The 19495-nt window shown below is 36.2% G+C and overlaps 4 protein-coding genes across 14 annotated transcripts; 1 reads left to right on the plus strand and 3 right to left on the minus strand.

Moving 5' to 3' along the window:
- Nucleotides 1–1227: 1227 nt before the first annotated feature.
- LOC105135712 (uncharacterized) lies at nt 1228–4790 on the minus strand. Of its 5 annotated transcripts, none has more exons than XM_011040731.1 (4): nt 4583–4790; nt 3955–4065; nt 3481–3834; nt 1228–3397 (listed from the first exon to the last, which is right to left on the minus strand). In XM_011040731.1, the coding sequence occupies exons 3-4, from the start codon at nt 3825–3827 to the stop codon at nt 1438–1440; spliced, it is 2307 nt and encodes a 768-aa protein (XP_011039033.1). In that variant the 5' UTR covers nt 3828–3834; nt 3955–4065; nt 4583–4790; the 3' UTR covers nt 1228–1437. The 5 variants fall into 5 exon arrangements, with proteins under 5 accessions (XP_011039033.1, XP_011039035.1, XP_011039034.1 ...); XM_011040733.1 differs by having other exon boundaries at nt 3481–3745; nt 4583–4789; XM_011040732.1 differs by lacking the exon at nt 3955–4065 and having other exon boundaries at nt 3481–3830.
- Nucleotides 4791–6605: 1815 nt separating this feature from the next.
- Nucleotides 6606–10535, minus strand: LOC105135713 (L-cysteine desulfhydrase-like). Of its 3 annotated transcripts, none has more exons than XM_011040735.1 (2): nt 9015–10533; nt 6606–6967 (listed from the first exon to the last, which is right to left on the minus strand). In XM_011040735.1, the coding sequence occupies exon 1, from the start codon at nt 10405–10407 to the stop codon at nt 9019–9021; it is 1389 nt and encodes a 462-aa protein (XP_011039037.1). In that variant the 5' UTR covers nt 10408–10533; the 3' UTR covers nt 6606–6967; nt 9015–9018. The 3 variants fall into 3 exon arrangements, with proteins under 3 accessions (XP_011039037.1, XP_011039038.1, XP_011039039.1); XM_011040736.1 differs by lacking the exon at nt 6606–6967 and adding an exon at nt 7404–7846 and having other exon boundaries at nt 9015–10535; XM_011040737.1 differs by lacking the exon at nt 6606–6967 and adding an exon at nt 8104–8652 and having other exon boundaries at nt 9015–10535.
- Nucleotides 10536–12253: 1718 nt separating this feature from the next.
- On the minus strand, nt 12254–14701 carry LOC105135715 (uncharacterized). 3 transcript variants are annotated; one of them, XM_011040740.1, is made up of 3 exons: nt 14562–14701; nt 13924–14111; nt 12254–12685 (listed from the first exon to the last, which is right to left on the minus strand). In XM_011040740.1, exons 2-3 carry the CDS (start codon nt 14069–14071, stop codon nt 12543–12545), a joined length of 291 nt encoding a protein of 96 aa, XP_011039042.1. In that variant the 5' UTR covers nt 14072–14111; nt 14562–14701; the 3' UTR covers nt 12254–12542. The 3 variants fall into 3 exon arrangements, with proteins under 3 accessions (XP_011039042.1, XP_011039041.1, XP_011039040.1); XM_011040739.1 differs by having other exon boundaries at nt 13924–14071; nt 14562–14700; XM_011040738.1 differs by having other exon boundaries at nt 13924–14121; nt 14562–14699.
- A 409-nt stretch (nt 14702–15110) lies between these two features.
- Nucleotides 15111–19415, plus strand: LOC105135716 (aspartic proteinase-like). Of its 3 annotated transcripts, none has more exons than XM_011040743.1 (14): nt 15111–15566; nt 15994–16361; nt 16442–16502; nt 16628–16722; nt 16815–16927; nt 17059–17227; nt 17330–17369; nt 17716–17780; nt 17907–18020; nt 18103–18167; nt 18513–18666; nt 18746–18865; nt 18956–19044; nt 19143–19415. In XM_011040743.1, the coding sequence occupies exons 2-14, from the start codon at nt 16011–16013 to the stop codon at nt 19225–19227; spliced, it is 1521 nt and encodes a 506-aa protein (XP_011039045.1). In that variant the 5' UTR covers nt 15111–15566; nt 15994–16010; the 3' UTR covers nt 19228–19415. The 3 variants fall into 3 exon arrangements, with proteins under 3 accessions (XP_011039045.1, XP_011039046.1, XP_011039044.1); XM_011040744.1 differs by having other exon boundaries at nt 15111–15396; XM_011040742.1 differs by having other exon boundaries at nt 15112–15407.
- The last annotated feature ends 80 nt before the right edge of the window (nt 19416–19495 follow it).

Below are 19495 nucleotides of genomic sequence, written 5' to 3' on the forward strand. Positions count from 1 at the left end.
GCCTTATATGCAGGGGCAAAGCAAGAAAGAAAAATTAAGGGGGGCCAAATTAAAAATTAAGGGGAACCAAGTTAAATTTTTAATTATTTTTAAAATGTTTACAAGGAAGAGGACTGGGAAAAAAATTCCCTGCAGTGACTGGAACCCCTGCTAATCTTCCGTTTTCGCCATTGTTTATATGAGCATGCTATTCTTAACTAGTAAGATACGTATTAGGGTTATGTGTGATTGTCAGAAACAAATTCATAAAGTTTATGAGTCAAAACAAATAATATCTTATTAATGAAATGAAATATTACAAAACTAGTTGAAAAAACTAAAATACCCTCACAAATAGTTTTTGTTTTTTAGTTGCAAGGTTAGTTATGCTTTTTTACTATTTTAAAAAGAAAAAGACGGAGAAACTTCTGGATGCATTTATATTTTTTTCTCTTCCAAGGACGTGACTCATTTTTCTTAAAAAGATAAAAGAGCTCTCCACCCAATTTTTTTTTTTTGATGGCAAAATAATCATTACACCAAAAAAAAACTATCCAGACTATTTTGTTTTTTTATGCAATGGAAGCATAAAACTTCACAACCAGGGCCTTTAATCTTCTTATGGTATTGTAACCAGACCACAAACAAAAGCATGAAGTGATGCAAGAACATAAGCAAAACACATAGATAAGCAAATCTGAGCATAAATACTCTTTATTTTTACATCAGCAACACGTCTCCTAGCATCACTATCATGTTCATTGAACTCTTATTCAAATTAATAAGAATTTAAGTTAGAAATATATCTCAAAAGCAACAACAGCTAAAGATAAGCTACCATGCAAAACTAAAGGTCTCACGGTTCACGTCACTTGGAACAAGGACGCAGATTTTAATAGGTCTTCCTGGACCTTCAAAATAGTTGTTACATGTACAGATTCTGATGCCTCGCTTCTTGATGTCATCCCAGTTAGTAAAACAGGAGGGCATTGATTGGTTGGATGCAAACAACAAAATTCAAAATTAGAGGGATAGCAGGCATTTCTCAGAACATCATTCACAGATAAGAAATTGAACTCCGTCAAGTCATCTAAAAACTTTCAGAGGAAAATGTGTACGAGTGCGTGTAAAACAGTGGAACAGATACTCATAATCAACATCTTGACAAGTTGAAATGGCAACAGTTTTTTTTTTTTTTGCAGAAGCATGTAGCACAAATGTGTCCATGTAAACGGACATAACAGTACGTATAACACAAGCCATGCCAAGAAACACTGAATAATTTCTAAGTATACGGCCTTTGAAAATAGGCATACAGGTTAAAAAGTCTTGGGTATGGTTAGAAAACGTGAAGCAAGTAAAAAATTGATGTCACCTATCATGAAAGAGGTAAACTGCATTGCATGACAGAAGCTAATACTAGAACACCTAAAACTTTACAAAAACTCTTCTAACACTCTACAAAAGCTCTTTGCAAGTGGACTTGTTGTGCCCAAGACCCTTGCATCTACTGCACTGGAGCTGACGTTTCACAACATCCTTTTGCCCATATTTCTTTGTGGTAGGCCGGCCTGGAGGACGCCTGGTCGCAGGAGGGGTTACAGTTACTACAACCTGAGAAGAGTCTTTCTCAACAGGCATGTTCACATTGGTTACAGGGTGAACAGACTCGGAATGCGCCAATCGGTAACTTTCAGTTGTGAAATATCTGGAACAATAGTCATACGGACACCTGCCAATGCAACCAATGACAGCAAGAGCATGGCAACAAGGCAAACCAGTAAGCTGCCACTCTTTGCAACTACAATCCCAGCGGTCGATATCAACCACTTCAACAGATTCACCACGAATCTCAAATGTACTGCCAGGAGACAGTAGCACCTGAAGGGAATGTACTTTCAAGTTTTCCTTCTCTAGCTTTTCCTCTGAGGATGGGGTTAATCTTGTCAGCCACTGGTTGGAATCTGCTCGCCTTGTATAAATCAACTCCATAATCTTACCCCGTATTGCATCAACCATCTGTGTTATTTGTAACTCGTGTGCATCTGAAACCCAACTGTAGAACATCTCTCCAAAGTTAGATGTCATGTAATTGTATCTTGCACCCTGAAAAAATGAGTTCGCCCAATTTTGCGGCTCACTCTGTAGAATCCAATTATATGCATCTAGAGAAATACTTTTAATGCTCTCTACGCACCTCTGGAAGATTTCAGGCCTATATGCATAGGCGGCAGCATTTAAGTCTTCAATCATGAGTCGCTTAACCTCATGAGAAAACTGCCCCTTCAAGTCTTGAATAAGTTGCTCAGACAAATATCGTAGGCAATAGCTATGGTATGAACCCTCGAATATCTCAGCAATTGATTCCTTTAAGCCCTTCTGTTTGTCTGCTACGAATGTTATAGGACAAGAAGTTGACAGTGCAGTTTTCAATTGAAGTAAAAACCAGTGCCAATTATCATTACTTTCTGCATCTACTACCCCAAAAGCGACAGGAAACACGCTATCATTCCCATCTGCAGCTGTTGCTGCTAACAATGTACCTTGATACTTGGAATTTAAAGGTAAGCTATCAAGAAAAAGAAGAGGCCTGCAACCTTGAACAAAACCATACAATGAGGCATGGAATGAGACAAATAGGCCCTCAAAACTTGAGTCATCCTTAGTGGTGAATGTTGCCAGACTACCTGGATTTGTTTCCATTATCTTGTCACAGAAAAATGGTAACTGATTATATGCCTCTTTGTCTGAACCCTGAAGCTGCTCCTTCGCAATTTCTTTCCCACGCCATGCCTGGAAGTAGTTTAGTTGGATTCCATATTCTTGTTCGATGTCATTGACAATATCCTTGGGCTTGTAATTTGGGAAAACTTTCAACTTTTCCTTAATAATACTAGCCACCCAGCTTCGAGTTGCCTGATGTCCTGTTGTCACCACCGACCCTTCACATGTATGAGTTGGATTCATCTTCTTTATGCAAATTAGTTGGGTGGTTGACAACCTTGATGCATGAATTCTCCAAGGACAACCTTCAGCTTTGCATTTAACAGTTACTCGATGGCTATCATTCTTCTTATATCTAAATGCAAACTGGTGTGCAATGGCATACTTACGCAATGACTCTCGAAATTCATGAACACTTCTGAATCTTTGACCCACTCCAGTAATAGTATTCTGCCATTGCTGTGCACCTTTAGCATGTTTCTCATCATTGGAAGCAAGAAGAGGAAGAATGGGTGAAATCTCAAGTGGATCAATCTGCGGATCTTCAATATGAACATCAACATTATTGGTATCGTCTACAACATCAAGATCAAGAGTTGCAGAAAGTGAGTTATCGGGCTGGTTGATATCCTCCAGAACGGCAAGAGGTGCATCAATAGGAGGCTCTTCTTCAGACAGAGTTGTCCTGCTTGATCTACAAAATCAAGAATTGGTAAAGATACTCCAAAAGATCAACAAAATGACCAAAGTTTTTAGGTTAGACATCAAGGATAGTACCTACTGGCAGGCAAATTTGAGACACCAGGCAGAAAATTATCTTCCAAAATCACATAAATATCTACAGTGAAAGAATCCCCATGGAATTTTATCATCCGGTTTAAGTCCTTGTCATTAGAGATAGTAATGAGAGTCTTCTTATTCCCCGGGAGAAAGTACTTGAGAGACATGGTATCGACATTGCAACTAAACATCTCAGCCACCTCCAACTTGAAATCATTGAATTTGATTTTGTCATCAATGTCTATAGCATGAGCATCACCACCTGCATAACACAAAGTACCATCCTTATCCGTTTCAAATTCACCACCCAACTGACAAATAGCTATTATTTTTATCTCCGCCATCACCTGACTAAACCCAACAATTAAGTAATAAATTAGAACCCAAAATGTAATACATTATGAGAAAACATCACATTTACAGATAACCGGAAAAAGAAGTACCAAAGCAAGCTCTGCAATCTTTTAATACCTATGACTATGTAACGAATGGACATAGAGTGGATTTTCAAAAACTTAGTCAGAAAAATCCATCTTTCAGCTATCTTACCAGCCAAATGGACGAAAGCTGTGTTTTTGTTTACTACAACAATGTAGATGAAATAGATTAAAGATTTCATGATCAGGCTTCCAACCACATCAAGTTAACGCAAAACAACAAAATTTCACTCAATTCTGCCTAATGAAACTTTTTACTAAGCTGTTATTGGCGGGAACTAACTACTAAATCAAACAACATTGGTAGGGTGCAATGAAAACAGTCTAGCAATCAACGTCAGCTTTGAAATTTCAAAATCCCAATACCAAAAAGGGATAAAAAATCAATCTTTTTGGCCAGCCTCAACCAAATTAAAGGACTCAATTCCTAGAGCACTAATAAAAACAGCTAACTTTCTACGTTCCAGTGAAACCCAGAAAACATTACACGGCAATTTCCACCAAGAATCCCAAATGAACAATAAAGCTCAAAACTTTATCCTCAAATATTACAAAATTGTCCAGAAAAAAACAAATTTAACAAAACACAGAATGAACAAACCCTAAAGAATTGAAATAATAACACGAACAACATAGCGAGAAAATAAAAAGAAAGCCGGTACCTTTATTACAGATAAAAAAGGGAAGAGAGAACCTGTGAAATTGGTTCAATTCCCCAAAAGAAAAAAGAAAACCCTTGTATAAACAGGACTTGGATTCAAACTAGCCTCTCAATCAGAACAGAACCATAGAGAGAGAGAGAGAGAGAGGGACCATGTGTGTCGGGTTTTTGTGTTTTGATAAAAACAGACAGTACCAAGTACAGGGAACCTCAAGAGTTTTACGCTGTCAGCCTAGGAAGATTTGTTCAGGCTAAGAAACTTTACATGGTATCTCAACTTTATATATTAGTCATATTAGTCCCTATACTTTTTATGAAGTTAAAAAATCCTCTTACTTCCAATGGAGGGTTGTTTGAGCCTATTAATACAATTATATCATTAATTGTATGGAAATAGGAGTGTTATGTTATGAATAATGATGTCTTCTATCATATGTAGTTTCTAATTACAGCATATACACCGATAATTACAGAAAAATAAGTAAATTTATATTATTCAATATATAAATTCTAGTATTTGGTTACTGAGAATTTTGCTATAACAAACATCAGCACTCTAATTTTTGTAATTTTAAAACGATGTATAAGAATATATCCTCATGCTAAAAGGTGTAAGTAAAAGGGACCCTAATTGATCTTTAGCCCTTTTATTATTATTATTTTTACTGGTTGAGAGGTGGAATTCGGTGCCTATAATGAAAGTACAGATTCAATGATTTGGGATGCAGCGTGGTTGGTGGGTCCCTTTCTATGATTGGATTCTTTTATCAAATTCAGGGTCCATTTCCACCTCTTCGTTTGACCACTGTCCAAACCGCACAGGCTTCTTCTTCTGCTTTTATTTGCAAAGAAGGATATTCTAAATAAAAATATAGAAAGATTTGCAAGATCTTCTGGGTTGGTTGGGATGACTTTTACTTTCTCCTCTCTTGTAATAATATAGTTGGATGGGAATGCTATTAAATTATGCGAAGGGCTCAATTTAATAGCTGTTATTAAAATAATCTAGATGAGATGATTTTGTTAAATTTAAATAATTTAATCAAAATATAATTTAAATTTTTTAATTTTTTTTATATAAAAGATATTGTTTGATAAAAAAAAACAATATCTAGAGATAGATATGATAATGTCAATGCAATACTATAAAATCAAGTCATTTCGAGAGTAGACCTAGTTAAGTAATCATGTTTTAGATCATATAAATTGACTTATATCAATTTAAAAAAAAATTATATTTGAGATTTAATATTCCATATAGAGAAGTTTTGAAATAATACATGGTTATAAAAAGAAAAATATAAAACATGAGGTATAATATAATTATCTCATATTAAAAAGTTAAAAAAATCTATGTATATGCAAGTTATAAAAATATATAATGTTAAGCATTCATAAATTATTTTTATATTTTTTGATTTATTAAAAAAATAAAAAATATTAAAAAAAATCAAATCTAACTTAGTTTAGGTTGAAACACATGAGTTTTGAGTTGACCTGCAATTCACTTGGTTTTGGCTGTGTCAATTACATCTTCAAGTTTTTTTGGTTTGAAACCAGGCCAAGATCCTAGGTTACATGAATCTCGGGTCAACCTGCCAGACCATACTGAATTTTATAAATATACTATGAACCATAAAAATAATATCATTCAAATCAAAGCTTCTTCAATTGGTTTGTAGAGAGTGAAATGGGAGGTAGGTTTTGTGATGTATTTGGGAATATGGTTGAAACCACATTAAAAAAAAAATTTTGCTTAATTTTTCATGATTTAAGATTTTTTAATGCGTTGAAATAAAAAATAATTTTTAAAAAATAAAAAAAATATTATTTTAATATATTTTTAAATAAAAAAACACTTTAAACCATAAATACTATTATATTTCCAAACAAACAAACCCTCGAAGAACTCATATGATGGAGCGGCCACATATTATAGTTGTGCATAATAGGTATTTGCCAACATCATTTTCAAGCTCATCTCAAGTGGTTTTGAAAGTTAATCCATAGTGTACTAGCTGTCCACACAAAAATTAGAAATCCAATACATATATCAGATACAATCTCCATGGTATACTGGGTTACAATACAAGCACACAAACTGATAATTAAGGTCAACTGTTAAATGTGATAAGCTCTAGCTTTTTTGAGTCCTACAATAATTAAAATCGGTTAATAATAATATTTACAAGGATATCACTTGGAAGAAGAACAGACAAGTTCATCTCCTGTACAAATTTAAAAGAAAGAAAGTAGAGGAACGATCTTAAAGCTTTGATACCCATCATCAATCTCAAGTTTGTTTATCAATTTTTGCAAGTCATGGTACCGAAACCATGGCCACTTGCTGTTATTTATTGGAACACTTCCACCATACCTCGTTGAACTACATACAAACAAAAACTCTAGGTTAAAGTAGTTGTTCTGCGGATTTCATTAGCACTACAAGAAATTTTACACTTGATGGTTTTTAATTCCATATACACCAACCGTTACCAATCTATAGTTTGAATCCTACAACATGTTTTCAAGAAGACTAATGCATGAATCTATTAAGGAATTAATTCAATTCAATAATTTAAGTTATTAGGTGAAGTTTCTTTATCACATTCACTCAATTAAAAACCCCAAAGACTTGAAACTTATATAAACCCACGTTACCTTATCTTTAAATTTTATCAAATAAATAAGGAATGATAAGATTTAAATTCATGACTACTTAGTCATACCATATCAAAAACCAATTCAATTTAACAATTTAATCTTTTAGATAAAATTCAAAAATATAATTTATATTATTTTTTTAATAAAATCATGAAATTTAGCTACATGGAAATGGTGGAGGAGCAGCCGCTACAAGCAGATTATTTGCTTTGGAGCATGTTCATTCTTACAAATTGTGCTCTCTAATTTCATTTCAATCAATTTAGATACAACCATTTATTGCAATTACCCTCAAATATAGAAGAGAAACTTTTACTAAGAATAATACTTCTGTTCATTCAAGAATAGATGAAGGAATTGCAGGGAACAATCTATTCAAACACCGCCATGTATTCGAGACATTCCAAGGATGGTCCTTGAATAGATACTGTTTTGCAGGTAAATCCCACACAAGAACTCCAGTGAATACCCTGAATCAAAGACCTGAACACTCTCTCCATTAGAGTACTAGGAAAGTAAGACAAAAGCTAGGGAATTTGACAAGCACCTGGAGGAGAGAAGTCCGAAACTGGAAAGGTATAGCTGCTCTGGGAAAGTAAACCTGTGATATCATTATGGTAGATGGATAGGCAGTACTTGACTATGTAGACAAACAAGACAACAAATCATTGTGACAGATGTTCATTAATTGGTTAACAAGATCAGATTCATTTCAGATCTTTACTAATTGATTTGACTCAAGCTCGATGGGTGGTTTAAGTAAGTTGTGCGTTTCTGTATTCTTTATACTTCTCCTCACGCAAAATTTCTAGAAATGTCATCACTAGCCGTTGTCACGGTTTAAATGCATAGAAACAATATAAAAAGTTTCACTACTGAATCTATCACCAGAAAATCTGAACAAGGCATTACTCCACAGTGTTATCATGAGTGGACAACAACAGAACCGGCTGAGTATATTGGCGATGGCAAGCAAAAAATGATCCTCCCTCTAAAAACGCTGTACCATGACATATTCTAGGGATGTGATCGATTTAAGGGACATTCCATTATTACGCTTACATTCATCATTAATGTCAGTACTTGCAATTGTAAATGCAATCAGGGCAGAGACAATGCAAGGAGGTCACTTTGATTTAAGTAACAGCTGAAATGATTTTCACCAATATGAGGAAGAAACCACCTGTATTCCATCGTACACAAACAATCTCCACAGCGGGTAAAATGTAACCACAGTGACTATTTTTTGATATTGGCTAACTACAGATTAACAGTAAATTGAATATATGTTGACAGCACGAAATTTGACAGCCATAAACTCGAATCATCGTCATTATGACAGAAGGAAGGCATAACACTCTATCAACCCATGTTCCTCTATGCATAATCCTCTTCATGTTCGCTATACTGTAACCACAATTTAATTAAGGGTAAATAATCTAAGTCGTTAGTTTAACTTTAACATGACTGAAGTTTCAGATGACAAACAAATAGCGAAGGATATAAATTTGGCACGTTCCTATTCGGTATCGTAATGATATAGTTTAAGGCACTGATTATTAGAACCAGTTCCAAAATTGAGGGGAATCACCTTGCTTTCCCAGATTCAAAAATAGATTTCTTTTTATTTTTTGAAAAAGCAACTGATAAATTATCTATCGACAGATTAGCAACTGAAAACTGCACCTAGATTGAGGCACATAAAATGCTAGCCATGATCATCAAGATAGCTTTTGCAAACCCTGTGTACAATTAGAGACAGGGCATACCTTTTCAATCAGAGAGAGATGCACAAGTGAAGCCATCACTGATCAGTTGGTCAACTGCATCCCTAAACCTGTAATAATCCTCAACCTTGTTGTAAACTTGATGAGAAATCCGAGCATAGCCAGTAACTGAACCAACTTCTCCATCAAGCGGAGCTCCAAAATAAATAGGAACTTCAACCTGGAAATGCTCTCTCAAATGTGTCCTTAACTTCAAAGAATCCGACTCGCTCGAAATCCCCAAACAAGCAGGCAATCCAACCATAATCATACTCCCACACATCTCCGGCGGAGATCCAAGATTAGTCCCCCAAGCTTTCACCAACATCTCCCCCATCTCCACAACTTTTTCATGATTCCTCTCCTTAATTCTGTCAATCCCACCTTCAAACCTATTAATAAACTCCAAAACCGCTGGAACAACCAATTGAGCACTATAATCCCTAGTCCCAATCCAAGCACTCTCTACAGCCAATCCATTACCATACTCATGAGACACGACAGGATGATGCAGATCAACGACAGGATGATGCAGATCACCCCCATTGCCCTCCTCTCCTCTCTTCATGCAATACAAAAATGCAATAGAAGGAGGGCAAAAAAACCACTTATGCAAATTACTAGTATAAAAATCAGCCCCAATATCTCTCACATCAACATCAACACACCCAATTCCATGAGCAGCATCAACAAAAACCTGATCAACACCTTCCTCTCTACAAATCTTAACTAATTCTTTAACAGGAATAACAACACTAGGCATTGAAGTAACATGATCAATCACAGCCAACCTAACTTTCTTCTTCCCATTTTCTTTCCCTCTCTCTAAAGCCTTTCTAAATTCACTCACGATCTCTTCCTTTGATGTAACAGGGAAAGGCAACTGTACCTCAATAACTTCCCCTCCAGCACGCGTCACATAAGCCTGAACAGACTTTTTTACAGCACCATAAGCATAATGCAACATGACGGCAACATCTCCTTTGTTAAATCTCCCTTCAGTAAAACCCCATGCACAGTTCTGTAAAACAATGGCAACAGCAGTGGTGGCATTGTCCACAAGGGAGATTTCATCAACAGACCGAGCGTTTACCAAAGATTTGATGATGGAACGTGAATGAAGGATAGAAGATTTGAGGGTGTTGAAGTAGAAGTGATCAGGCTGGCGGAGGAACTGGAGCTGGAAGCTTTGCTGGGCAGAGATAACAGATTGAGGACAGCTGCCAAAGCTGCCGTTGTTAATCCGAGAGATGGTTTGGTCATGGTGGGAGAACTCTGATTGGATTTCAGAGTCAGAAATGAAAGAAAATCTTGGTTTCTTGGTGGGGTTGGAGCAGCCATTGAAGGAGTCGTTTTTCTTGCAGTGCTTAGAGGAGGAGGAGGAGGAGGAGGCCATGGCATGGAGGAGGCCTAATGGAGAGGAAAGTTGAGATGATGTAAAGAGGAAGAGATGACTGGAGAAAAATAATGTTTTGGTGACATATGGAAAACATAGACTCCACTAATCACTTACGAGCCACCAACCAGTCACCCCACCCCACCTCATTGCCTATTGGAGAACGGAACTAGATTCTCCTTTTGTTCTTGTAGACTTCAATCAAGTTAAACTCCTAGAGTTTACTTTCTACTTATTCATGGTCAATGTTGTGCAAGAAACAATGGGACAATCGTCTTCTTCAACGGTTTTTTATCAGAGTCGTTTGTTTACACGATGAAAACTACAGGATAGAACAAGTTGATTATAGAGATTGGAATATTTTGATCATTAATTTGAAGAAGAAACTCTAATGTCAATGTGGTAACATCTTTGAGATGGTCTTCTACTAGCTGATGATCAAGCTGCTATCTCATTAATTATTAATAGAATTTATTTATAAAGTTGGAAACTTGACGGTGATTTCCATCAATGAAACATGTGTCCTTTCCTTTTGTAATGATTCATTGTCGACCACAATGTTTTGTTCTCCTTTTTGTCGTTTCAATATTTATTTTTTTCACGTGTTTTTGTTCCTAACCTCCTTACGTTAACATAAAGTTATTAAAACCAAGGTTGGAGTTATAAATGAGTTAATTAAAGTTAACAATCATTAATCTAAAATAAAAACTACATTATTTAAAAAAAATTAAAAATATAAAATCAAGTTTTAATTGAGTCGAGTAGTTAAATAATCAGCTATAAAAACAAATCACTAAACTAATCGGTCAGTTAAAGTTAAATAACACCAACCAAAACACTAGTTTCATCATGAAAACAATTCATCATATGAGATAAAGGACTCTGGGTATACGAAATAATTACTTGCTCTCTTACAATTTGGTCGCCACGGTGCAGGCTAAGGTTATTATGCTCACAAATTAAAGTATGTATCTGTGCTGGTTACAATTTAACCCAATGTGTGGAGGTTATGAAATTGATTAATTTAAGTGATTAAGACTATCAGTTTGCTATTTGTTTATCCAAGTTATGTCCACTTGTTCTCTGCAACTAAACAATTTTATAAGATTCTGTGCTACATTTGTTTTGATTCTCTACCTTTGCTGACACCGAAAGGCAGCATTGTAAAAAAAAAAATCAAATCTGAGGAAATTTGTTATTTGTTAATTGCCACTGCTTGCCAATCACATGCATGACAAAAAATTTTGGGCAATCAATTTAATTTTCAACACGCAATCCATCACTTAAACAAAGCTGAAACTATTCTCAGGATCTTTGAGATAGTATTTTCTGTGTTTGATAAGGTTTGTGTATATGCAAACTTGATAATTCATGGATGTTGTAAGATTTATGTATTACTTCTTAGTACTTAATTTCATGCAATATGTGCTAAAAGGTGGAATTTCTTTTAGTTAGAAGTAAGAGAGTTAATACATCGATACATTTAACATAAATTATAAAGAACAGTTGGACCTTCTCCATTCTTAATTAAGTATAGTGTGAACAAGATAGTTCAACATCAATGGCTTTAGGTCCCAAATAGTATGCAAGCGACAAAACACTTGTTCCATGCATGGTTTTGGAGTTTCCTCCGGCATTATTGATTGATTTAACCAGCAAGTACAGAAACTTCCTTCGCTGCACCAAACACCCCTGATATCCTCAAATTATGCCTGAATGTAATTCACAATCAGAAGGAATTTGATCAATGGTACTCCTGTCTTGCCAGAGCAAGACAGGTATAGCTCCCACTACGGGGGCAAGTACAGCAACTGGGCTGGAGATGCACATCCATGGCAACTCTTAATAGAGGATAATCACTGCAATCTTACTTTTCCGTGCATTGACAAGAGTTATGGCTCTGCTCTGTCTCTAATCCATTCTAAAAGTACAGTCTCTGACGACTCCAGCCTCTCAGAAGGAGCTGACTCAAAACTCAAATCAGTCATTTGATAATAATCACACCACTGGACAATAAGGCAATACAAGAATCCAGTCCTGGTGGTCAACCTAGAAAATTTATGGTCTCTATATAAAAGACCAGCGGATAGCTAATTTGCCACAACATAATTTCAACCTTCATGGGTAACCTATTGCTATTTTACTTTGTCATAAGCAGCTATATTCTGGGGTTCACATTCAGGGCTAAAAAGGCGGACCAGCAGAGCAGAAGTTGAACTCCAAGCAATAGCTCCACAAGCAGCCCACCGAAGACTTCTAGGATTTGTAATTCTTGGACCTGCATGAACAGCAGACCGATAAACATGGCAGGTTTGGATGAATACAGACTACTATGAAAAGCTAAAACTATAGCTAATTGTGTGCAAAATTGAAAAACAAACTACACATCTGAAAAACAACAAAATGGAGACAGAAAAAGATCTTTTAGTTTTTGTCTTAGGATCAATGACGGGTTGAAAAATTAACTTGTAAGCACCAAATCCAAAATGCTTCAGAAAGACATTGTAACTGCAATTCCTCCCCTTATGCAGTTTCCATTGCTTTGATATATCGGATGCTCCTTTTAGTGTTCTATTTTCTCTACTTGTTTCCCATAACTCTAATATTTTGCAACTACAACTTGGACGTTAAAGCTGTTATAACAGCACCATGTAATTAACTCAAGATTTTACCACAACTCAAACTTAAAATGTTTCAACTCACAATCAACTCAAGATTTCTTTAAAGATCTACATGCTTGATTTCCAGGATATTGCCACTGTTTGACATAGACTTTTAACCCCCTCCTTTGATCTTTTCACATTTTTAATAGGTTTCTAAATCTCGATTCCAACTGAGATGATCATCTATACAACCTTTTGAGCAAGTCATATCAGGCACATCATCTGAAATTCCAGGATGCTTTACAGCATAATGGCCTGCGGATGATGACACACTTAATAGATTACATTAGTCAAACAAGATTGTGTCAATAAAATGAGAATACCATTTGGTTCAACTCCAACACACACGCAGGAGAAAAAACCCCTCAAATGAAACCATTAATTTCTTAAAGGCGGAACGCCAATTAGATTAAACCCTTCCATTTAAATAACTGCTTAATATCTTCAATGGCTTCATCCAAGAACAAGAAACAGCCCATAAACACTATCATCACGATCAAAATTGTATACATTGTTGCATTCAATTTGATGGCAAATTATGACCTATCTTTCATGTTAGGATGTGAATTCATGTGCTTATTTGGAAACAAAGTTCTCAACTTTTTATGGAAGACCCCGACTTTCCAGACCTTCTCCAACCTTACAAGGGACAGGCTTTATGTAACCTCATTTCCAAGACTTGTTCTTCAATGATTTTTTACAATTAGTAACATAACAAACATCTCCAAAAGGAAGATGTAGCATACACAATGGTAAAAGCTATGGTAGTTCGGTTCTTTAACGACCTCAAAAGCATTTTACTGAAACAGAGCAAACGTCAAAAGAACAACGTAATAGGAACAGGGGAACATACCATAATGCAACCTACAGAGAATCCAGAAACCAAATGCTCCTCCAACACTAAAAATTCCAGCTGTTTGCCTCATCAATCTAGAGCAAGGCTTACAATCTGACCTCATCAACTCCCCATCTGAGAACCCACATAAGCGCCTTAATGCCATCTATAACAAACAGCCAATCCAGTTCAATGCCCTTCAAAACCTGCAATATACTAAAAGGTACAAGCGTTTATCACGCTTCAAAAATATCAACTCTCTAGCCCAATGGCAAAAAAATTCAAGAAAATCCCAGACACAAGAACACTTATATGTTCCATATAAAAAATCCTTACTTGAAATTATTTGGTGGCATAAAAATATTCTTTTTCACAAAAAAGAAAACCTTTTGATGTGAGCGATGAACTCCTCCTACTACTTACTCTGCTGAGGGAAAAAAGAAAAGAGTACATGTTGCAGCAATATACCGTGCACATATGCAATCGAAAGTCAAAAGCAACTGGCTTAAAACACTTGTAAAATTAAAAACAGAATGATGATTCTCTCAGTGTGTCATTTTGCAGAACAGATGGAGAGCGTGTGAATCAATACTCTAAGAGCCACAAAACGCATCAATATAATGGTTAAAACGTTATAGAGATGTGATCTTTACTACCTGGGAACTGAGCAGGAAGTTTGGTTGAATTGAATTACGACGAGGGGAAGTTGTATTTTATAAGTTCGGGATTTCGTCTTCCGTGCCCGTCTGAGATAGAGAGGTTGGCAGAATTATGAAATGGGTCTATTTGATTCGTTTGTGTATTTTGCCTGTTGGGCTTGGAGGGTTTAAATGTCATAGATTCTTTTGGGCTATCCCACAGTGATTTTTAGCCTTTTTTCCCCCCAGAATAAAGAGGTTAGTTTATGTTTTTCTATATTTCATATCAAAATTTACTGCAGAATATATTTATTCATGTTTTTTTAACCAAATATTTTTTTAAAAAAAATGAGGTCAATTTTTTTATTTAAAATTAAATTTTTAATTATATATTTAGATGATTTTAATATATTAATATTAAAAATAATTTTTAAAAAATAAAAAATATCATTTTAAAATAAAAAAATACCACCAGTACCGTCCTCTTAAACAACCAGTAATCAAGAGCAAGAAGACAAAACATTTAGATGTCATGTTTACGGGGGCAACAGTTTTCTTGTGGAAGATGATAAGAGAGGGAAGCAGGTTTCAATGAAGCAAGAAGAATCAACCAGAGGTGGTCCTTGCTGAAAGGGTTGTTTTCAATCAAAATCACATTTTTCTTATCGTTTTATTTAGAAGGAGCGAATCAAGACACGACAACCATTGCTTACCACTTCTACTGTAGTGCTGGAAGATCTTTAAAAGCTTTGTTTTCTATAACAATCACCTTTTTCTTTTCGTTTAGCTATCTGCCTTGATTGCTACACCCTCTTCAAGCTCAACAGTACTCAGTCTCTTCACTTTGCTTCAAGTTCAGCTCCGGTTTCACTTCTTGTCCTCTCTATCTCTCACACACAAAATCATCATCACTGCATGCGTGAACATATTGATCTTGATATCTTGGTTGTTATCTCTTTTCTTGTACCCTTCCAGACTGTGCTATATGCTCAAGGGTTTCTGTGTTTCCTTTATTTGAAAACAGTATGACACTTACCCTTGTTTTGGAAGCTAGTTGTAAATATTGATCTTCATAGTTCTTGTTGATGTTTCAATTTATAGCTAACATCATGGAGAGGTGAATCATTTGATCTAGTTTTGAGTAGGTAAATAGGCATGTGTTTGGATATTGGACTGGTGAAAACTTGCTTACAATTATCACCAACGCAAAAGTTTCTTATTCAAAATATTTCTTTTGTTCTAACAATTTCATCACCATCTGACAACATCAAGTTTTCTTGTAAGAAGCTACTGAGACTATATAGTAATCTGGTTCCTTTTCGAAAGCTACTGGCTTACACAATTGTTTTCTTTTATTTTTATGGAAATGAGTATATTAGGACACGCAAATGCTCTGTTCAGGCAATCAGTTGAGCGTCCTGCTTACTCTTTTCTTCATTCTATCTTGCAGGGATATTGTATCCTCATATGGGGAATAAAATTCTTCTCAAGGTTTTCTGTTTATGGGCTTTGACATGCTTGCTTCTTCCTGCTAACTCTAGTGGCCTGGTGAGAATAGGTTTGAAGAAGCGCCGTATAGACCTTGATACTATTAAGGCTGCCAGAATTGCTAGACAGGAGGGAAAATCAGGAGCAGGTGCAAACAGTTTGTTCCATGATCTAGGAACTTCAGATGCAGATATAATACCCCTTAAAAACTATTTGGATGCTCAATACGTGGGAGAAATTGGTATTGGCTCGCCCCCACAAAACTTCACAGTCATATTTGACACTGGAAGCTCCAATCTCTGGGTTCCATCATCAAAATGCTACTTTTCTGTGAGTTCAACTGATCTTTATTGGTTTTTAATGTACAGTCCTAAAGATGAGATCAGTTGCTGACTCGCAATCACCTGCAGATTGCCTGCTATTTCCATTCCAAGTACAAGTCAAGCTTGTCGAGTACATATATCAAGAATGGTAATTATGTGGTCTCTATTTTCACTACATTTGAAGTTAAATTACTAGAGTACATGTTATAGACAACACTGGATGCTATGTTCTGAGGTTAAAACTCAAATTTTTGTTTTCAAATTCATATTCAGGGAACTCTTGTGAAATACATTATGGATCAGGATCAATTTCTGGTTTCTTAAGTCAAGACAATGTTCAAGTTGGGGGCCTTGTTGTCAAACATCAAGTGAATTATTTGTTCCATTTTACATTTATTTGGAGAATCATCTTTCTTCTGTTTGCAGTAATGTGTGTGTGTGTGTGACTTTTGTAATCCAGGTTTTTATTGAGGTTACAAAAGAAGGAAGTCTTTCATTCGTATTGGGGAAGTTTGATGGAATACTTGGGCTTGGGTTTCAGGAAATTTCAGTTGGGAATGTTGTCCCTGTGTGGTATGTTTATGTCAGGACCATAGTTCTTGTTTTGTAATTTCATTCTTCTCGGAAACAATCACTTAGATTCATCATCTCTGCGATTCCTTTCTCTAGTACCTTGGATAGACTAATTCATGGAAAGAGCACAGGTACAATATGGTGCAACAAGATCTTGTAGATGATGAGGTGTTCTCGTTCTGGCTCAACCGAAATCCTGAGGCAAAAGAGGGTGGCGAGCTTGTTTTTGGAGGGGTTGATCCGAAACACTTCAAGGGAAAGCATACCTATGTTCCAGTTACCAAAAAAGGGTACTGGCAGGTAAAAGCATTTCATCTTTGGACCAATTTCTAACCTTGTTCTTATATGCTATTTTCAAAGAGGGGAAACTGAGTTTTTCTCACTGCTGTTTCCCATTTTCAGATCAACATGGGGGATTTTCTAATTGGCAACCATTCAACAGGTGATATTCAGTCAACTTGGCCTTTTTTATTTCTATGTTGTTTACGCCCCCCTTTCTCTGTATAATCCTCTGTTAACATAGAGGAAAAACTGCAGTAGATAATTCCAGACATGAGAACTGCCGAGCACCTTGAATCCTATAATGAATGATGAGTCACTTCTCTTGGAAATTGTTGCATCCTAATATCTAGTTTCTCTACATGGTCTGCCTCGTGCATTTCCAAGTTCATGATTCAGCATGATGCCAAAATTTCTACCTGAAGTCTAATGGAATTCCATGTCTGTAAAACCCGGCAGCCTTCATGTTCTTACAACAAAGCCTTCTAATACATTCACTTATTCCTCAGGTCTTTGCGAGGAGGGCTGCGCTGCAATTGTGGACTCCGGAACCTCATTGCTTGCTGGTCCAACAGTAAGTTTCTTTCACCTTCCTGATGATTGGCTTCTTCCCAAAACAGGCCTCCTTGCATTAAAGTTCAAATTTCCCTTCTTATTTATGTTTTACTTGTTTCAAATGTATACTAACTATCATTTTCAGCCCATCATTACCGAAATCAATCATGCCATTGGAGCAGAAGGGGTTGTGAGCGCTGAGTGTAAGGAAGTGGTTTCTCAGTATGGAGACTTAATATGGGAACTCTTAATATCAGGGGTGCGTTTGTCTCTAATTAGCTTGTTAGTTCAATTGCATTTCCACGTATGCTGATGCCCTAATTTTATGCTGTGGACTTCAGGTAAAACCCAACAAAGTATGTGCGCAACTTGGTTTATGCATTTTCAATGGGGATGAGTATGTGAGGTAAAGAAATTCACGTTATGTTCTGGTCTCTAATCCACATGTTTGGCACAGAAACCTTGCACAAGATGACTTAGCCTGATCGCTTTCATCCCATGCATCCTGGGACAGTATTTCCTTCAAAGATTTCAACTATTTGATAGCGATGAGTGGCACTGAAAGTGCATATTTTTAGATATTGGGGCAAATTGCAAGTGCATGAGCATGATTACCAGAATGCAAGAAATTTTTGTGAATCTGCTGACCAATGTTCTCTATATTGCAAAAGAGTTAAGGGGCCTTATAAGGTGCTTAAGAAACTGCCTCAACAGCATCTTTGGTTGACACTAAAACTGATTTCTTGTGTAGCACTGGTATTGAATCAGTGGTTGAGAAGGAAAACGAGGGATCATCTGCTGGTGATGATCTTCTATGCACTGCTTGTGAGATGCTTGTTATTTGGGTCCAGAATCAACTAAGAGAAAAGGAAACAAAGGAAGCAGCAATCAACTATTTAGATAAGGTTGGTTTACATCAAAACCCTGCCTCTTTTTCAGAAGCTCAAATCTGTATGCTAAGTTTTAGTTTTTGATCCTCAACAGCTATGTGAAAGCCTGCCAAGTCCAATGGGAGAGTCAGTGATTGATTGCAATAGCATTTCATCCATGCCAAACATCTCATTTACCATCGGAGATAAACCTTTTAGCCTCACTCCAGAGCAGGTTCGATTTCCATAATCTTGCTTTGGAAGTCGAAATATATCATTAGAAATCTTTATCTTTGTATTTCTAAAACCACTTGTTTGCTTTCAGTATGTTCTCAAAACCGGAGAAGGCATTGCTCAAGTTTGCATCAGTGGGTTCATGGCTTTGGATGTGCCGCCTCCACGGGGTCCTCTGTGGTATGCCATCCTAGCCATTGTTATGGCTCTGGTCGACATATATAGCTTTTCTTTCTGCAGTTTATGTTTGAGTTTAACCTGAAAATTCATGCCTGCAGGATTCTTGGTGATGTATTCATGGGTGTGTATCATACCGTCTTCGACTATGGTAACCTTGAAGTGGGTTTCGCAGAGGCTGCTTAATTATCCTTTTGCTAGGCTGTAATGCTATGACAGATTTTCCTATGCCAATCAGAGATCACTCTGTTATGTAAATGTTTGTTAGGCACATTAGGACTATGAATTGATAATCTATTTGTATCCATCGTCTGCTAAAAACATGGCATCAGGACAATTTTAAAGAATATCAAGGAACAGAATGTTTAAATTTTGATGAATCTCATTTAGATTTTTAAATGCTGAAGATATTGCCAAATAACTCAATTTATCTAAAAGATTAAAGACCATGACT

The sequence above is a fragment of the Populus euphratica genome, unplaced genomic scaffold (assembly GCF_000495115.2).
Source record: "Populus euphratica unplaced genomic scaffold, PopEup_1.0 scaffold271.1, whole genome shotgun sequence".
Classification (NCBI taxonomy): Eukaryota; Viridiplantae; Streptophyta; class Magnoliopsida; order Malpighiales; family Salicaceae; genus Populus; species Populus euphratica.